This window comes from Heteronotia binoei, chromosome 20 (assembly GCF_032191835.1).
Source record: "Heteronotia binoei isolate CCM8104 ecotype False Entrance Well chromosome 20, APGP_CSIRO_Hbin_v1, whole genome shotgun sequence".
Classification (NCBI taxonomy): domain Eukaryota; kingdom Metazoa; phylum Chordata; class Lepidosauria; order Squamata; family Gekkonidae; genus Heteronotia; species Heteronotia binoei.
In genome coordinates this window covers 33340458-33360838 of record NC_083242.1, presented here as the reverse complement: position 1 = coordinate 33360838, position 20381 = coordinate 33340458, and the positions used below count along the sequence as shown (strand labels likewise).

The window sequence follows — 20381 nt, the reverse complement described above, 5'->3', positions numbered from 1 at the left end:
ATGCTGTGGAATCACTCCCAAAAGGAGTCTCGGGGCATCACTGGCCTTCAGTTTGGTGTGGAGAGCCAGTTTGGTGTAGTGGTTAAGTGTGCGGACTCTTATCTGGGAGAACCAGGTTTGATTCCCCACTCCTCCACTTGCAGCTGCTGGAATGGCCTTGGGTCAGCCATAGCTCTGGCAGAGGTTGTCCTTGAAAGGGCAGCTGCTGTGAGAGCCCTCTCCAGCCCCACCCACCTCACAGGGTGTCTGTTGTGGGGGAGGAAGGGAAAAGAGATTGTGGGCCATTCTGAGACTCTGTCCTTGAAAGAGCAGCTGCTGTGAGAGCCCTCTCAGCCCCACCCACCTCACAGGGTGTCTGTTGTGGGGGAGGAAGGGAAAGGAGATTGTGGGCCGTTCTGAGACTCTGTCCTTGAAAGAGCAGCTGCTGTGAGAGCCCTCTCAGCCCCACCCACCTCACAGGGTGTCTGTTGTGGGGGAGGAAGGGAAAGGAGATTGTGGGCTGTTCTGAGACTCTGTCCTTGAAAGAGCAGCTGCTGTGAGAGCCCTCTCAGCCCCACCCACCTCACAGGGTGTCTGTTGTGGGGGAGGAAGGGAAAGGAGATTGTGAGCCGCTCTGAGACTCTTTGGAGTGGAGGGCGGGATATAAATCCAATATTGTCTTCTTCTTCAGGTAGACCAGGGGTGTCGAACTCATTTGTTATGAGGGCCAGATCGGACATAAATGAGACCTCGTTGGGCTGAGCCATGTTGGGGCAGGCTGCGTGTGTACCTATTTAAGATTAGGTAGCAGAGATATAAACTTTATAAAAGACACAGACAAACACAATTAGAGATTTTTTTTAAAAAAAAACAACCTTAAAATAAAACATGTTTAAAGCATTAGCACTCGTTGGTCTTAAAGGTGCTCTCTTTGTCTCTCTTCCATGGGATCCAGGGAGCTGGGCAAAGGATGCTCTGGCTTCTTCCTTCCTTTCCCAGGAGACCAGGCGGGGAAGGAGCCTCAGCCAATAGAAGGAAAAGAGGCTTGGCTCAGTAGCTCTGCTGTGTACTGAGCTCCTTGGCTCAGTAGCTCTGCTGCTTTATATCTCTGCTTTAAAAAGGTAAAGGTCATCCCCTTTGCAAGCACCAGTCGTTTCTGACTCTGGGGTGATGTTGCTTTCACAACATTTTCACGGCATACTTTTTACGGGGTGGTTTGCCCTTGCCTTCCCCAGTCATCTACACTTTCCCCCCGGCAAGCTGGGGACTCATTTTACTGACCTCTGAAAGATGGAAGGCTGAGTCAACCTAAGCCGGCTACATGAAACCAGCTTCCGCCAGGATCGAACTCAGGCCGTGAGCAGAGAGTTGGTACCCAATCTTAAATAGGTATACACCCATGGCCTAGCCCAACAAGGTCTGGCCCTCATAACAAATGAGTTTGACACCCCTGGTCCTCAGGCTTCTTGGTGGAACCTGATTGGCTGCTGTTGGAATCAGGAAAGTTTATTTATCTTGCTTCATTCGTCATCAGTCTCCCTCGCTGAGATCTGAGGCCGATTACAAAATTAGGCATGCAGTAAGCCGTGTGCTAGAGATGGACGGTGCAACTTGAGAACGGAGAAATGAAAACAGCATCGTGCATCCAATAGACAGGACGGCAGAAAATCAAAACAGAGACAGTGTAGTAACATCCGACAAATAGTGCGGTATTTATTCAATCGTTTATTGGATTCATTTATATCCCACCTTTCTCTCCAACGGGCACCCGGCGTGGCTCAAATCCTCCTCCTCTTCTGTGCTTTATCCTCACAACAACCCTGTGAGGTAGATTAGATGGCGTGTCCGTGAGTCGTGACTGGCCCAAGGTCACCCAGCAAGCTTCCATGGCACAAGGAGGGATTCGAACCTGGGTCTAACACTCTTAACACTAAACCTGGGTCTCCCCGTTATTAATCCGACACTCTTAACACTGCACCGCACGGGTCGTGTGGGGCAGGAGGAGCCTAACGTTTTCACAAGCAATTAAAACCACAATTGTATTCCCTTTTACAAGGGTGTCAAACTCATGAGGGCCGGATCTGACATAAATGAGACCTTGTCGGGCTGGGCCATGTTAGGCCGGGCCCTGGGTGTACCTATTTAAGATTAGGTAGCAGAGATATAAGCTTTATAAAGGACACACACAAATACAATTAAAGATTTTGTTTAAAAACTGGAAATAAAATATTAGCACTCGTTGATCTTAAAGTTGCTTTCTTTGTATCTCTCCCATGAGATCCAGGGAACTGGGCAAAGGATGCTCTGGCTCTTTCCTTCCTCCCCCAGGGGACCAGGAGGGGTACGAACCTCAGCCTATAGAAAGAAAACAGGCTTGGCTCAGTAGCTCTGCTGTGCGATTGAGACAGCCTGGCAAAGCAAGGTCTGCCTCCCCCCTTCCTCCCCAAGAGAGGAGCGTCAGCTGATGGAGAAAGTCGAGGTTTTGCTCTGTAGCTCCTGTGTGATTAAGTAAGCCTTGCAAAGCAAGCTGTGATGCAGAAGGAAGCAAGAGAGAGGGAGAAGGAAGCAGATGACAGCCAGTTGTTCAGGAGCCTGATAGGAGCCCACTAGGGGCCTGATCCAGCCCCCAGGCCACGTGTTTGACACCCCTGCCTTTTATAAAAAGCATTGTGGTCTGATCTATCAGGTTCTTCTTATTTCTATGGAACCGTTGTAGGATTTCCCCCCCCCATAAAGTTCCAAAAAGTAACGAAGATTCAACCTTCAGCAGTTGCAAAGACATCCCCTTTCCCCCATCCCTGATAGGGTTGTGAAAATCTCGGTTATTTCGTTCAACCGCGTTTTCGGGATGCAGTTGCTTCCTGTATGATAATCTGGAATGAGCCATCTTTGAATGAGCCCTCCCGCCTCCCCCGGGGTCTTTTGTTATCTCTGAGCTCCTTTTTGGGACAACATTTAACCCAGATATTTGTGTGTCTGCGATCTGACCTTATTATCGATCGCGGGAGCATTGATCCTTTTGTGACTTCTGCATTGTGTTTTCCTGTGAAACCTCACAACAGTAATCTTCCCCTCTAAGTGCCGCCTTGGTATCCTGTCTGACATCATTCCACTCGTCCTTTTTCACTGTGACCCATTTCGAAACGGCCAACTCAGCCCAAGGCAGGGGGTGGGAAGAGAAGTAGGCCCAGTTTTCATCCAAACAAAGCCATCTTCTAATTGGGCTTAGACAAAAAAAAAACCCACTGTCATCGACCAAGCATCGCTCAAAAGAAGAGGTGTGTAATGTTTAGAAAGGGCCTCAAGCTGGCCAAAGCACTTGGAGAAAAGAGCGACTTCTGTTTCATTCAATGAATTTTTGATGGGTGGTGTCTGAAACAGTGTGTGGGGGTGGGGTTTGATGATGGCATCGCTGGAAGTTAGAATTTGCAGAGCAGAAGTTAACCTGGTCAAAGTGAAAGCCATACGATGTAGATAAGGAAGATATCAGAGTCAGTGGAGAGCATATCAGAAGTGCCCTGTTGGACAAGACCAGTGAGGGTCCATCCAGTCCAGCATCCTGTCTCACACAGTGGCCAACCATTTCCTCTGGGGAGCCAAGAACAGGCCATGGAGGTCAAGGCCTTTCCCTGAGAAGAACATCAGAAGAGCCCTGCTGGATCAGACCAGTGAGGGTCCATCGAGTCCAGCATCCTGCCTCACACAGTGGCCAGCCAGTTCCTCTGGAGGGCCAACAACAGGGAAGAGAAGCTGAGGCCTTCTTCTGAGACAAACATCAGAAGAACCTTGGTGGATCAGACCAGTGAGGGTCCATCTATTTCAACATCTTGTCTCACACAGTGGCCAACCAGTTCCTCTGGGGAGCCAACAACAGGGCATGGAGGTCAAGGCCTTTCCCTGATAAGAACATCAGAAGAGCCCTGCTGGATCAGACCAGGGAGGGTCCATCGAGTCCAGCATCCTGCCTCACACAGTGGCCAGCCAGTTCCTCTGGAGGGCCAACAACAGGGAAGAGAAGCTGAGGCCTTCTTCTGAGACAAACATCAGAAGAACCTTGGTGGATCAGACCAGTGAGGGTCCATCTAGTCCAACATCTTGTCTCACACAGTGGCCAACCAGTTCCTCTGGGGAGCCAACAACAGGGCATGGAGGTCAAGGCCTTTCCCTGAGAAGAACATCAGAAGAGCCCTGCTGGATCAGACCAGGGAGGGTCCATCGAGTCCAGCATCCTGCCTCACACAGTGGCCAACCAGTTCCTCTGGAGGGCCAACAACAGGGCAGAGAAACCAAGGCCTTCCCCTGAGAAGAAAATCAGAAGAGCCCTTCTGGGACAGGTCCATCTAGTCCAGCCTCCTGTCTCACACAGTGGCCAACCAGTTCCTCTTGACAGCCAACAACAGGACCTAGAGGTTGAGGCCTTCCCCTGATAGGAACATCAGAAGAGCCCTGTGGATCAGACCGGTGGTCCATGTAGTCCAGCATCCTGGCTCACACAGGGGCCAACCAGTTCCTAAAGGCCAAGACTTTCCCGTGATGTTCCCTCCTGGCTCTGGGATTCAGAGGCTTAGTGCCTTTTGGTCTCAGTCCCAATAGCTAGTAGCCGTTGATAGACTTATCCTCCATGAATTCATCCGATTTTCTGTGGCCATCCCTACATCCTCCGGCAGTGAATTCCACATTTTAATCACTGTCTGTGTAAAGTAGTACGGTATCTCCTTTTGTCTGTCCTGAACCCACTGCCGATCAACTTGATTGGATGCCCTGGAGCTAGTATTTCGGGAAAGGCAGAAAAGGTTCTCTTGGTCAACTCTCTCCCCCAATGTTCTCACTAAGCTGCAGAGTCTTGTGAGCAAAGATTCTACTTTGTGAGCCGCTGGCATGAAAGTTGTGAGCTCCTGCGTCAATTAGTGTGCTCTGGGGTCGTCCTTACTGGGCTAAGACAAAAATGTATGAGCCGGAGGATAAAAAACGGTGAGCTAGCTCACGCTAACTCAGCTTAGAGGGAAGATTGGTCTCCACCCTATCCATGATTTTATAAACCTCTCTCTTACAGCTCATTTACAGCTAAATAGACTTGTCGTAAATCAAAAGACAATTACTGCGTTAAGCCTACAACAGATTTTGTTTAAATGAGAGCCAGTTTGGTGTAGTGGTGAACTGTGCGGACTCTTATCTGGGAGAACCGGGTTTGATTCCCTACTCCTCCACTTGCACCTGCTGGAATGGCCTTGGGTCAGCCATAGCTCTCTTATCTGGGAGAACCGGGTTTGATTCCCCACTCCTCCACTTGCACCTGCTGGAATGGCCTTGGGTCAGCCAGAGCTCTCTTATCTGGGAGAACCAGGTTTGATTCCCCACTCCTCCACTTGCACCTGCTGGAATGGCCTTGGGTCAGCCAGAGCTCTCTTATCTGGGAGAACCGGGTTTGATTCCCCACTCCTCCACTTGCACCTGCTGGAATGGCCTTGGGTCAGCCAGAGCTCTCTTATCTGGGAGAACCGGGTTTGATTCCCCACTCCTCCACTTGCACCTGCTGGAATGGCCTTGGGTCAGCCATAGCTCTCTTATCTGGGAGAACCGGGTTTGATTTCCCACTCCTCCACTTGCACCTGCTGGAATGGCCTTGGGTCAGCCAGAGCTCTCTTATCTGGGAGAACCGGGTTTGATTCCCCACTCCTCCACTTGCACCTGCTGGAATGGCCTTGGGTCAGCCAGAGCTCTCTTATCTGGGAGAACCGGGTTTGATTCCCCACTCCTCCACTTGCACCTGCTGGAATGGCCTTGGGTCAGCCATAGCTCTCTTATCTGGGAGAACCGGGTTTGATTCCCCACTCCTCCACTTGCACCTGCTGGAATGGCCTTGGGTCAGCCAGAGCTCTCTTATCTGGGAGAACCGGGTTTGATTCCCCACTCCTCCACTTGCACCTGCTGGAATGGCCTTGGGTCAGCCAGAGCTCTCTTATCTGGGAGAACCGGGTTTGATTCCCCACTCCTCCACTTGCACCTGCTGGAATGGCCTTGGGTCAGCCAGAGCTCTCTTATCTGGGAGAACCGGGTTTGATTCCCCACTCCTCCACTTGCAGCTGCTGGAATGGCCTTGGGTCAGCCATAGCTCTCTTATCTGGGAGAACCGGGTTTGATTTCCCACTCCTCCACTTGCACCTGCTGGAATGGCCTTGGGTCAGCCAGAGCTCTCTTATCTGGGAGAACCGGGTTTGATTCCCCACTCCTCCACTTGCACCTGCTGGAATGGCCTTGGGTCAGCCATAGCTCTCTTATCTGGGAGAACCGGGTTTGATTCCCCACTCCTCCACTTGCACCTGCTGAAATGGCCTTGGGTCAGCCAGAGCTCTCTTATCTGGCAGAACCGGGTTTGATTCCCCACTCCTCCACTTGCACCTGCTGGAATGGCCTTGGGTCAGCCATAGCTCTGGCAGAGGTTGTCCTTCAAAGGGCAGCTGTTGTGGGAGTCCTCTCAGCCCCACCCACCTCACAGGGTGTCTGTTGTGGGGGAGGAAGATAAAGGAGTGTCAGAACTGGCAGAACATCAAACAGAGTCCAAACTTGTTACAAAATATAGGCGTTTATTCGAGAACTACAGAGCTGAAGCTACAAGATAACACTGATGCCTAGGCCTGGCATCTAGTTACATTTTATGTGGTTAGGACAGCAACAATAAAACCATCTTTCACACGGGGTACAGACAAGTGTCTCATTCTCAGGGATCGTTATCAGAAGGGAGGATGCATTCCCGCTGTGAAGGCCTATTCGGCCTGGCTTCAAACGGCCATCTGCAGATGTTGACCAGAGGTTATCTGTTTCCCTCCAAGGATCACAGGGTGTTTGAAATGCAAAGCATTTGGGTGTTAGTTGCAGAGGCAAAGCGTTATGTGTTAAGGGGAGCCTGCAATATGGAGTCGGTGTGGCTCACAGCATACATGAAAGTTACAAGTTCTGACAAGGAGATTGTGAGACACTCTTAGACTCTTGAGTGGAGGGCAGAATATAAATCCAATGTCTTCTTCAATGTCTTCTTCTTGTCTCCCCGTAGTTCTCTCTTTTCTAAATGGAGAAATCCTGGATTCTTCAGCTTTTTCTCCTAGGGAAGTTGCTCCAACCCCTAAGCATTTTGGTTGCCCTCCTCTGTACTTTTTCCAGCTCTGCGATGACCTTTTTTGAAATGCGATGACCAGAACTGTACACTGTATTCCAAACGAGGCCTCACCAAAGTTCTATACAGGGGCATTACAATATTGGCTGTTTTGTTCTCTAACAGACTAGGAGGAAGAAGTCCTCACTGGGTGTGGCTCCAGCAAAGGCCTTTGACCTGGCAGGGCCTGGAAGAGCTTTTAGGCTGCTAGTGATGGACAGAGAAGGGGAGTTGGAACTGTGCTGGGAAGGGGCCATGGCACAGTGATGGACCACCTACTTTCCATGCAGAAGGTCCCAGGTTCCAAGTTCCTGGGCATCTGCAGCCATAAAGATTAAGCATTTGAGAATGTGAAAGATCTCAGGACCCTGGACAGCAACGGCTGGTCAGAGTGGACATGAGGCTAGACCAGGGGTGGCTAAACTTGTTTATTGTAAGAGCCACACAGAATAAACGTCAGATATTTGAGAGCCACAAGACATGAATGTCAGAAGTTTGAGGGAAGGGAAGGGGGGAGGGGAGGAGGAGGAGAAGAAGACGACTGCAGATATATACCCCGCCCTTATCTCTGAATCAGAGACTCAGAGCAGCTTACAATCTCCTGTATCTTCTCCCCCCATGACAGGCACTCTGTGAGGTGGGTGGGGCTGAGAGGGCTCTCACTGCACCTGCCCTTTCAAGGACAACTCCTGTGAAAGCTCTGGCTAACCCCAGGCCATTCCAGCAGCTGCAAGTGGAGGAGTGGGGAATCAAACCCGGTTCTCCCAGATAAGAGAGCTCTGGCTAACCCAAGGCCATTCCAGCAGCTGCAAATGGAGGAGTGGGGAATCAAACCCGGTTCTCCCAGATAAGAGAGCTATGGCTGACCCAAGGCCATTCCAGCAGCTGCAAATGGAGGAGTGGGGAATCAAACCCGGTTCTCCCAGATAAGAGAGCTCTGGCTGACCCAAGGCCATTCCAGCAGCTGCAAGTGGAGGAGTGGGGAATCAAACCCGGTTCTCCCAGATAAGAGAGCTCTGGCTGACCCAAGGCCATTCCAGCAGCTGCAAGTGGAGGAGTCGGGAATCAAACCCTGTTCTCTTAGATAAGAGAGCTCTGGCTGACCCATGGCCATTCCAGCAGCTGCAAGTGGAGGAGTGGGGAATCAAACCTGGTTCTCCCAGATAAGAGAGCTCTGGCTGACCCAAGGCCATTCCAGCAGCTGCAAGTGGAGGAGTGGGGAATCAAACCCGGATCTCCCATATAAGAGCCCGTGCCCTTACCACTACACCAAACTGGCTCTCAAGGAAGGAAGATAGATGGTGGAGGGGGGAAGGGGAAAGAAAGCAACTTTAAAGGGCTTTCCCTGCAGCACAGTTGAGCACGGGACAGAAAGGGAGTCCCAAACTATGAGCAGTGCTTCTACATCTCCCCCTTTTGCACAGACACAATGGGGAAAATTGGACAACGCATGGTAGGGGAGGAAACAGGGAGCAGAGGTGTGTGGAAGCTTTTCTCGTGCCCTCTGCTTCCCCACTGTTTTGTCGAGCACATTTTTGTACCATGCTACAATTCACCTGGAAGCAGCCCTTGTCTGGCCCGTATTTCAGCCCAGGTTTGGCTGCCGCTGTCTTCTTGTCAATGAAGGCCGCTGTCTTCGATCATGGTGAGTTTTGCTGTTCGGTCACTTCAATAAAAACCATCCCCGTTCTTCTGTCTCCTGCCCTGTTTTAATGGAGGTGCAATGAGATCAACCAAAATTAGTTCAGGAGGCTGTTTTGGCCAAACGGCTGGCATCTTTCGGCATGCGTCCGGGCCAAAAAGAGAGAGTTGGGAACTCAGCGCAACTCCGTCCCTCGGAGGTAGATCTCACCCGCGGCGGCCTCCTGTCCCCAGTGACTCAGTTGCATCTTACATAAGAGCTTTCTCAGAACACAATGGCACAAAAAACACTTAACTTCTCTTGTGTTTTCTTCCGTCCTTTCAAAACCAGGCTCGCAAGTCCAGCTGGGCTCCTCCTGACAGCCGTCGTGGCTCTGTGCTACACAATTGCTTTGTGCTTTGAAGGGTGAGTTTGTTTTGGTTCTCCGCGAGGAAAGAACGATTATTTGCCGTTTCACAGAATTGTGCCAAGAGGGTTGTTCTAATGAACCTGTTGTGTTTATTTCCCTACTGTCGGTGGAGTATGAAGGTTCCTGCCCGTCAGAAGGCTGCACCATCTATCATGAATGATCAAGGGCCCTTCAAGACCTTACATCCTAACCAATGTTCCCTCTAAGCTGCAGAATCTTGTGAGGAAAAGTTCTACTGGCATTAAAGTGGTGAGCTGCTGGCATTAAAGTTGCAAGCTACTGGCATTAAAGTGGTGAGCTATTGCATGCATTAAGAGCCCCGCGGCACAGACTGTAAAGCTGCAGTACTGCAGTCGGAGCCCTCTGCTCACGACCTGAGTTCGATTCCAGAGGAAGCTGGTTCAGGTAGCCGGCTCCAGGTTGACTCAGTCTTCCATCCTTCCAGGGTCAGTGAAAGGAGTACCCTGCTTGCTGGGGAGGGGGAAGCGTAGAGGACTGGGGAAGGCAATGGCAGACCACTCCGTAAAAAGTCTGCCGTGAAAAAGTTGTGAAAGCAATGTCACTCCAGAGTCGGAAATGACTGGTGCTTGCACAGGGGACTACCTTTACTGCATAAATTAGTGTGCTCTGGGGCCATCCTTCCTGAGCTAAGACAAAAATGTGTGAGCCAGAGACTAAAAATCTGTGAGCTAGCTCATGCTAACTCAGCTTAGAGGGAACACTGGTCCTAACTACAAAATTGTGTTTTGCTTTTGTCCTCTTACTTTCAGTCAGATGTCAGTCACGAGTTCATATTTGGAACTCAGTTTGCAACTGTGCGGGGCCCCAGCTTTGGTTGGGACAACAGTGCATATATTGAGAACGTTTTCTGCTCCCCCAAAAAAACACGATTTTCCTGACCCAGAAGAAACCCAAAGGCAGTGTTCCCTCTAAGCTAAGTTAGGGTGAACTAGCTCACAATTTTTTAGCCTCCGACTCACAGATTTTGGCCTTGGTTCAAGAAAAATGGCCCCAGAGCAAACCAATTTATGAACATATGAAGATGCTTTATACTGAACCAGACACCTGGTCCATCAAAGTCAGTATTGTCTTCTCAGACTGGCAGCGGCTCTCCAGGGTCTCAAGCTGAGGTTTTTCACACCTATTGGCCTGGACCCTTTTTTGGAGATGCCAGGGATTGAACCTGGGACCTTCTGCTTCCCAAGCAGAAGTTCTACCACTGAGCCACCGTCCCTCCCCAAATGCAGTAACAACTTTAATGCCAGTAGCTTGCAAAGTAGAATTTTTACTCACAGTAACTCAGCTTAGAGGCAATACTGCTGACGACCGTGTGATGCCACCATAAAGGAAGACTTTCACTTGTCCAAGGTCGTTCTAGAGTATGGGCTATTTTGAATCCAGATTGGCGATATTTGACTCCCCTTCCCCCCTACTCCCGTAGGAAACATTTTGTACTCCACAGTTCCATTCATGAGTTTTTCTCTGAAACCCACACATCTGCTGAGGGGGGTGGGGAGCAAACCAGATTCGCCCGTTGCATTCATTATCCATTGGCAGTTGCAAATGTTTTCCATCCCTTCATTCAAATGTGATCCATAAAAGCAGACGGGTGGAGGGGCTGAACTCTGCATCTTCTCCGACGCCCGGAGAGACCCTGATCGAATGAAGCTGGTTTGCAGCTTGAAGTTGGCAGGGTTTTTTTTTTGTTTGTTTTAAAGTACGTGCCTGTTGCCGTGACATGCAGGGCAGAGAACGACCCAGAAGAGGGGCAGCCAAACTGTGGCTCGGGAACCACATGTGGCTCTTTTGCATGTATTGTGTGGCTGTTGAAGCCCCAACTGCCCCATTGGTTGGCTTGGAGAAGGCATTTCTCTCTTTAAATCATTTCTCCAAGCCAAGCCAGCCAGCAGCCTGGAGAATGCATTTAAAATTAAAGTTGCTTTCTTTCCACCTTTCCCTCCCTCCCTCCCTCCCTCCCTCCCTCCCTCCCTCCCTTCCTTCCTTCCTTCCTTCCTTCCTTCCTTCCTTCCTTCCTTCCTTCCTTCCTTCCTTCCTTCCTTCCTGGAGAGTCAGTTTAGTGTAGTGGTTAAGTGTGCGGACTCTTATCTGGGAGAACAGGGTTTGATTCCCCATTCCTCCACTTGCAGCTGCTGGAATGGCCTTGGGTCAGCCATAGCTCTCTTATCTGGGAGAACAGGGTTTGATTCCCCACTCCTCCACTTGCAGCTGCTGGAATGGCCTTGGGTCAGCCATAGCTCTCTTATCTGGGAGAACAGGGTTTGATTTCCCCCCTCCTCCACTTGCAGCTGCTGGAATGGCCTTGGGTTAGCCAGAGCTCTCTTATCTGGGAGAACCGGGTTTGATTCCCCACTCCTCCACTTGCAGCTGCTAGAATGGCCTTGGGTCAGCCAGAGCTCTCTTATCTGGGAGAACCGGGTTTGATTCCCCACTCCTCCACTTGCAGCTGCTGGAATGGCCTGGGGTCAGCCAGAGCTCTCTTATCTGGGAGAACTGGGTTTGATTCCCCACTCCTCCACTTACAGCTGCTGGAATGGTCTTGGGTCAGCCATAGCTCTTGTAGGAGTTGTCCTTGAAAGGGCATTTCTCTCTTTAAACCATTTCTCTAAGCCAAGCCAGCCAGCAGCTTGGAGAATGCATTTAAAGTTAAAGTTGCTTTCTTTCCACCTTTCCCTTCCTTCCTTCCTTCCTTCCTGGAGAGCGAGTTTGGTGTAGTGGTTAAGTGTGCGGACTCTTATCTGGGAGAACTGGGTTTGATTCCCCACTCCTCCACTTACACCTGCTGGAATGTTCTTGGGTCAGCCATAGCTCTTGTAGGAGTTGTCCTTGAAAGCGCAGGTGCTGTGAGAGCCCTCTCAGCCCCACCCACCTCACAGAGTGTCTGTTGTGGGGGGAGGAAGATTAAAGAGATTGTGAGCAGCTCTGAGACTCTGAGTGGAGGGCAGAATATAAATCCAATGTCGTCATCTTCTTCCTTCCTTCCACCATTCATATCTTGCGGCTCTCAAACATCTAACGTTTATTCTGTGTGGCTTTTACGTTAAGCAAGTTTGGTCACCCTTGACCCAGAAGATTCCAGGACTCCGGCAGGAAGAGAGAAATGCTTTGTCTGGTTCCCTCCCCCCCCCCACCCTTCCTACATTACCCAGGATTTGATCGGTACCATCTTCAATTCACTAGAGCTGCTGGATTACAGATCCTTGTTTGGGTCACCCAAATCTGCCCTGAGCTCCATCTATCGGTCATGCTGGAGTTGGATGCTTAAGTGTGATGTTTGGGACCCAGAAATGCTTATATAGATGAACTGTTAACTTCCATTCCACTGTATCTGAGGAAGTGCGTCTACACATGAAAGCTCATTGCTTGAATAAGCTTTTGTTGGTTTTAAAGACACCACCGGACTCAACGTTTGTTCTACTGCTTCAGATCAACACGGCTGCCCACCTGGATCGGGGTGTTCACACAGCCCCAGGCAGCCATCCCTCGCTGCTGCCCCCCTGCAGTGCTGCAGTGCACCCCCCAAGGACGCAGTGCTGAGATGTGGTACTCACCGGCCCCCTCCTTCCCTTCCTGTTGCCCCCCTCCCTGAGAGGCGACGGGAAGGGAAGGAGGGGGCCAGGGTGCAATGGAGAACGGCACTGCTATGGAGCGCTGCGGGGGGAGGCGGGGTGGTGGTGGCAGGGGGAGGTGAAGGGACGCTCTGATCACGCCGGGGGGGAGGCGAAGGGAAGGGAAAGGAGGGGCGGGCAGTGGTGGCAGCGGGCAGGTGGCAGAGGCAGGCAAACTAGGTGCTTGCCACTGGGGGGGGGGAGCCCAATTCTGCACCCCCACCTTCCCAGCGCCCTAGGCCACCACCTAGTTTGCCTAGTGGGTGAGCCAGCCCTGCGTACACAGCACTAAAGAGGTTCTAAAGTCCTTTCCCCTCACCCTGTCCCTTTGAGGATACTTTGAGCTTTACGCTAAAAAACAAACAAACCTCTGGCTGTTTTTTCCCCCGCACTGTCTTTTGGCACTCAGGTGGCCGAAAAAGTAATCTCCTCATCTCTTTCTTTCGTTTCCTCTTCTTCTCTTCCCCAAAACCTTTTACCTTCCTTGACCCACCCACCCAAATTCCAGGCCATTCACTGAAGAAATCTATCGCCAGAAAGCAGTCAAGAGTCAATAGCTGCGTCTACTGTGGGGGCAGAGGTCTGGGGAAAGAAAGGACAGGAGGGTTCGGAAATGAGAAGCCGGTCTGCTGCAGCCAACCCCACCGCCCCTAAGCAAGAAAATTCGACGGGATACAAAAGCTCGGACTGAGTTCTAATTCCGCTTGGCTGAAACTTCTTCAAAAGGTGGAAGCCGGGGGCGGGAGGGGGGGACTTTGACACTTTGTAATCCCAGGAGCCCGTCTCCACCTCTGGCTTTCAGCAGGTTCCATTAAATGCAGAAATTTGAAAAGGCTAATTATAGGCTCTGGAAAGTGTCAAAAAAAAAAGAGGCAAAGTGGGGTGGAGGCGTGAGCATTTTCGTGGAACTGCAGGAACACACGCAGAGGGAACGAATAAACCAAACAGCAGCTGCACACACCTCGGAGGGGAGTGGTGCAGCGCGAGGTCGCATGCGCTCGGCACACGCATTGGCAGTGTTGCAACTGCCGTCATTTAGATGGTGCGAGTAAAATTCGGGGAAAGCGCGTGCCGCATAAAATTAGTCTTGGCGTTTCATTCTTTCAGGCCGTCCTCGCTTCTGGTCATAAACAATTTGGTCAGTTTGGGGGTTTTTTGTCCTCCCAACCAAGGTGGACACGATCCAGCTCTGCCATGGAAGGGCGTTCAAGCGCATGCTTCCAGCATCTAGCCTATCACAGCCGTCAGGAGACACAGTTTTGGCTGAGCCACTGGGGAACATGAACGTTTGAGTCCTCTGAAACAAACTTTAGCTGCACACAGAAGGCTAGAAGTGAACATAAGAACATAAGAGAAGCCATGTTGGATCAGGCCAACGGCCCATCCAGTCCAACACTCTGTGTCACATAAGAGAAGCCATGCTGGATCAGGTCAGCGGCCCCTCCAGTCCAACACTCTGTGTCACATAAGAACATAAGAGAAGCCATATTGGATCAGGCCAGTGGCCCATCCAGTCCAACACTCTGTGTCACATAAGAACATAAGAGAAGCCCTGTTGGATCAGGCCAATGGCCCCTGCAGTCCAACACTCTGTGTCACATAAGAACATAAGAGAAGCCATGTTGGATCAGGCCAGTGGCCCCTCCAGTCCAACACTCTGTGTCACATAAGAACATAAGAGAAGCCATGTTGGATCAGGCCAATGGCCCCTCCGGTCCAACACTCCGTGTCACATAAGAACATAAGAGAAGCCCTGTTGGATCAGGCCAATGGCCCATCCAGTCCAACACTCTGTGTCACATAAGAGAAGCCCTGTTGGATCAGGCCAATGGCCCATCCAGTCCAACACTCTGTGTCACACAGTGGCCAAAAATGTATGTGTATATATATATATATATATATACACACACACACACACACACTGTGGCTAATAGCCACTGGTGGACCTCTGCTCCATATTTTTATCTAACCCCCTCTTGAAGCTGGCTATGCCTGTAGCCGCCACCACCTCCTGTGGCAGTGAATTCCACATGTTAATCACCCTTTGGGTGAAGAAGTACTTCCTTTTATCCGTTTTAACCTGTCTGCTCAGCAATTTCATCGAATGCCCACGAGTTCTGGTATTGTGAGAAAGGGAGAAAAGGACTTCTTTCTCTACTTTCTCCATCCCATGCATAATCTTGTAAACCTCTATCATGTCACCCCGCAGTCGACGTTTCTCCAAGCTAAAGAGCCCCAAGCGTTTCAACCTTTCTTCATAGGGAAAGTGTTCCAAGCCTGTAATCAGTCAATCAATCCGACCAAGGCGGGCAACACAGCCACTCTAATCAATCAGCCACAATCACTTTCACCTTCAGCCCTTCACACGAACTCAAAGGTTTTCAGCAATTCCCCCAGCTGCCAAGGTCTCTGCAATGTGCTCAGTCTCTGGCAAGGCACAGCTTAATAATGCAAAGAGGGTGGGTGCTTCATTGCCATGGACTAGTTTATCTGTGTGTCTTCTTAAAATGTAAACGCGCATTTCCTCTTAGCCCCACTTCCCCGGAAGTCTGAATTGTCCAACCCAGGGGTCCCCAATCCCTGGGCCATGGACCATATCGGTCTGTGGCCTGTTAGCAACCGGGCTGTGAGTTGTATAGTTATTTCATTATCTATTACAATGTAATAAGAGAAATAAAGTACACAATTGTATCATCCCGAAACCATCCCCTCCCCCCCCCGGTCCATGGGAAAAATTGTACTCCACAAAACCGGTCCCTGGTCCCAACCCATCAAAAATTGCCTCTTTAGTATCAAACTCTGCCTATCCCCGAAAAAAATACTATTCATCACCAAACGTCTTCCCGTGTGACTTCACTGCTGCGGCCAGGCATTTGACCTATGCCCGTTTTCTGCCTAACTTCATCCTCTCGAACGCCATTGGCTGCTCTGAGCGAACGGCGCTGTAGGGCTTTGCAGCTTCCGGCTGTCGTTGGCTCACCCGCTGTGACATCACAGAGAGCCTGGGGCGGCCCAAGCCCTGGAAGCTGAATGGAAAATACAGACAGCTGGGCAGGCAATGAAGCAGGATATACCAAAAACATATGGGCCTGAAGACCAAGGGCTTCTAAAGGTTTACTTTCCGCAACGGCAAAGTTATATGCCCTGGATTAACAGCAGGCACACTCAGACTGAGAGGCTCCTAGAGTCCCAAAGACTGCTGCAGTGTGACCTTTGCCAGAACCGTGCAGCTGTGGCTGTTGCAAATTCTTTTTGTCTGCCTCCTGCATTCACGCATAACACATATTTGCCCAGAATGCAATGTTTTGTATGGTCCTGAACAGGAATGCATAGGAACGCAGTTCTGGCTGACTTGGCATCAGCGTGGGTGGCCTGATACGAAAATGAGTTCTTGCTGGGCTTTTTCTACATTAGAAGCTCTGTGTGAAACAATGGTGGCATTAGGGGGTGTGGTTTAATAGGCAAATGAGTTCCTGCAGGGCGTTTTCTACCCAACCCCCCCCCCCCCGGCCCTCTTCATCTAGTTTAGCAATGGCGTCTTCATCTGGACCTGTCAAATATTTCTATCCCTCTTCCCCAGGGGTGAAATTCTAGCAGGAGCTCCTTTGCATATTAGGCCACACCCCGCTGATGTAGCCAATCCTCCAAGAGCTTTCAAAAAAGAGCTCTAAACTCTTGGAGGATTGGCTGCATCGGGGGGGGGGTGGCCTAATATGCAAAGGAGGTCCTGCTAGAATTCCTTACAGGGCTCTTCGTACAGGGCCTGCTGAGAGCTCCAGGAGGATTGGCTGCATCAGGGGGTGTGTGGCCTAATATGCAAAGGAGCTCCTGCTAGAATCCCACCCCTGCTGTTTCCTCCCCCAAACACTTTTGAGATGGGAGAACCATCTGTGGTGTTCTCAAGAATCAGACACCTTTTTTTTTTTAAATGGACTTATAAACACCTTCGTCGGTTTTATCTCCCTAATGTTGTAAGAGCCTGTCTCTTTTCAGACCCCATGCTGAGCCATCATCTAAACCTCAGTCAAGTATTGATTTTCCACAGTCTCCGTCGCCTGCTGGATCAGCTTCTGAGAGCAAGCCTCATTCTTTCCACCACTGCCGTAACACCACCTTTTGTACGTTTTAATTCTCCGAAGCTCACGTTAGCATTCCGGAAAGATCCCCCAATGTGTGCTCAATGCGTATGCCAAAATCTGAGCTGGATTATGTTAAGCGCACTAAAACGCAGAGTCCTGGTCCAATTTGAGCTCTCGTCTTAGGCGCAGTGATCTGATTTATTTACACGACGTCCATGGCATTTTGCACCTTAAGGTATTGAGCGCTGAACATTTGCTTAAAAAATAAAACACGGAAGCTTCAACCCTCGCCCTGAAGTCGTTTGTTTTTTCCTTGTGACGTGTCACTATTATGCATTTCAGCCTTCTTAGAAATGCTGTGCAGTTCAGCGTTGACAGGAATATGCTACCGGTGTGCATAAACCCCCCTAAAATACATTTGAATTTATATGTTAGAGTCGTACCTGTCAAGTTTAGAGTAACCTGTAGAATTTCTCTCCCAGTCGCCTTCAAGATTTTCCATGTTCTCTGAAATCTACAATCAACCAAGTCTGATTCTTAAAGGATCTCTGTTGGGGCAGAATAACGCTCTGATGTGAAGCCTTGATTTACCTTAGAGCAGGGGTGTCAAACATGCAGCCCAGTGGCCGAATCAGGCCCCCGGGAGGCTCCTATCAGGCCCCCGAGCATCCAGCTGTCATCTGCTTCCTTCTCCCTCTCTCTTGCTTCCTTCTGCATCACAGCTTGCTTTGCCAGGCTTGCTCAATCACAAAGGAGCTACAGAGCAAAGCCTCTATTTTCTCCATTGGCTGAGGCTCCTCCCTTGGGGAGCAAAGAGGGGGGAGGCAGAGCTTGCTTTGCCAGGCTCTCTCAATCGCCCAGCAGAGCTACTGAGCCAAGCCCCTCTCCCTTCTATTGGCTGAGGCTCCTCCCCATCCTGGTCCCCTGGGGAAGGAAGGAAAGAGCCAGAGCTTCCTTTGCCCAGTTCCCTGGATACCATGGGAGAGATACAAAGAAAGCACCTTTAAGACCAATGAGTGCTAATGTTTTAAGCATTTTTTTATTTTAAGCTTTTTAAAAATCTTTGTGTCTTTTATAAAGTTTATATCTCCGCTACTTGGCATTACATTTTATGACACACCCGGCCCGGCCCGACAAGGTCTCATTTATATCTGATCTGGCCCTCATAACAAATGAGTTCGACACCCCTGCCTTAGAGGGTTATATCAAAGAGGATCTGATCTGAAGCCTAACTTACCTTAGAGGGTTGTTGTAAAACTACAACAGAGGAAGGAACCATGCACGCTATTTATTTAGATACTTTCCCCTCCCCCCATTTTCCAAAATTTATTGTACACAAGTTTGGTGTAATGGTTAAGTGCGCAGACTCTTATCTGAGGGAAACAGGTTTGATTCCCCACTCCTCCACTTGCAGCTGCTGGAATAGCCTTGGGTCAGCCATAGCTCTCTTATCTGGGAGAACCGGGTTTGATTCCCCACTCCTCCACTTGCACCTGCTGGAATGGCCTTGGGTCAGCCAGAGCTCTCTTATCTGGGAAAACCGGGTTTGATTCCCCACTCCTCCACTTGCAGCTGCTGGAATGGCCTTGGGTCAGCCAGAGCTCTCTTATCTGGGAGAACCGGGTTTGATTCCCCACTCCTCCACTTGCAGCTGCTGGAATAGCCTTGGGTCAGCCATAGCTCTCTTATCTGGGAGAACCGGGTTTGATTCCCCACTCCTCCACTTGCACCTGCTGGAATGGCCTTGGGTCAGCCAGAGCTCTCTTATCTGGGAAAACCGGGTTTGATTCCCCACTCCTCCACTTGCAGCTGCTGGAATGGCCTTGGGTCAGCCAGAGCTCTCTTATCTGGGAGAACCGGGTTTGATTCCCCACTCCTCCACTTGCAGCTGCTGGAATGGCCTTGGGTCAGCCAGAGCTCTCTTATCTGGGAGAACCGGGTTTGATTCCCCACTCCTCCACTTGCAGCTGCTGGAATGGCCTTGGGTCAGCCAGAGCTCTCTTATCTGGGAGAACCGGGTTTGATTCCCCACTCCTCCACTTGTAGCTGCTGGAATGGCCTTGGGTCAGCCAGAGCTCTCTTATCTGGGAGAACCGGGTTTGATTCCCCACTCCTCCCTTGCAGCTGCTGGAATTGCCTTGGGTCAGCCAGAGCTCTCTTATCTGGGAGAACCGGGTTTGATTCCCCACTCCTCCACTTGCAGCTGCTGGAATGGCCTTGGATCAGCCATAGCTATCACAGGAGTTGTCCTTGAAAGGGCAGCCGCTGCAAAAAGCTCTCTCAGCCCCGCCTACCTCTGTTGTGTGTTGTGGGGGGGGGGGGAGGTAGAGGAGATTGTTACTGCTCTGAGATTCAGAGTATAGGGTGGGATAGAAATCCAATATCATCTTCTTCTATTATTAAATACAAACGCGTAAAATAAACAGAATAAAACAAATCTGCATCAACAGAATAACCTATCAAGAGATTAATGAGAAGTTCACTACTGTTCACTACTGTTTGTTAAACTTTAGGAACACAAAAGTACAGTGGGACAAGGAATCCTATAAAAATCTGTGATAACACAGGTGATAGACCAGTTATATCTCGTAGAACAGTGTAAATTCAATAAAATCAGAGAGTACATTGTTAGTCAAAGATAAATAGGGAACTTCATTACCCAATAGAAGGCCGACAAAAGGCAAGATCAAAGGATGCTTTAAAGATAAAGCCAGGGCTTTTTATTGTAGCAGGAACTCCTTTGCATATTAGGCCACACACCCTGATGTAGCCAATCCTCCAAGAGCTTAGTGCAAGGCCTTCTGTAAGCTCCGGGAGGATTGGCTACATGAGGGGGGTGTGGCCTAATATGCAGAAGAAGAAGAAGATATTGGATTTATATCCTGCCCTCCACTCCGAATCTCAAGAGTCTCAGAGCGGCTCACAATCTCCTTTCCCTTCCTTCCCCACAACAGACACCCTGTGAGGTGGGTGGGGCTGGAGAGGGCTCTCACAGCAGCTGCCCTTTCAAGGACAGAGTCTCAGAACGGCCTACAATCTCCTTTCCCTTCCTCCCCCACAACAGACACCCTGTGAGGTGGGTGGGGCTGGAGAGGGCTCTCACAGCAGCTGCCCTTTCAAGGAGAACTCTGTGATAGCTATGGCTGATCTAAGGCCATTCCAGCAGGTGCAAGTGGAGTGTCAAGCATCGATATTTCCCAATAAACAGTCTTTTGTTACTTAATCAAAAGTTGCTTTATTGAAGAAACTCAGAAGCTTTACCAAGGACACAAGCTTTGGAAGTAATGACGTACACAATGTTACACAGTTGCTATAATAGGATAACTTCAAAGGGTATCATAGAGATGCAGCTTGAGTCACGGGTTCAAAGGTTACTACATACTATCTCTTTTACGGCGAAGGAATTTAGGCTAAGAACATCTCCCTTTCTCACACTTCTTTCAGCTCAGATAAGACTGTGTGAAGCTGGGGGGGGGGGAGAGGTGGCATGAAAGTG

At 50.1% G+C, this 20381-nt stretch overlaps 1 protein-coding gene across 2 annotated transcripts in view; it reads left to right on the top strand.

Moving 5' to 3' along the window:
* Nucleotides 1–13644, top strand: part of PEMT (phosphatidylethanolamine N-methyltransferase) — a 133584-nt gene extending 119940 nt beyond the window's left edge. The window contains exons 6-7 of one of the 2 annotated variants that reach the window (XM_060260935.1): nt 9102–9176; nt 13315–13644. In XM_060260935.1, the coding sequence (XP_060116918.1) occupies nt 9102–9176; nt 13315–13363 (124 nt within the window). In that variant the 3' untranslated portion in view covers nt 13364–13644. The remainder of the gene's footprint in view (nt 1–9101; nt 9177–13314) is intronic. The other variant, XM_060260936.1, reaches the window with a different exon arrangement.
* The last annotated feature ends 6737 nt before the right edge of the window (nt 13645–20381 follow it).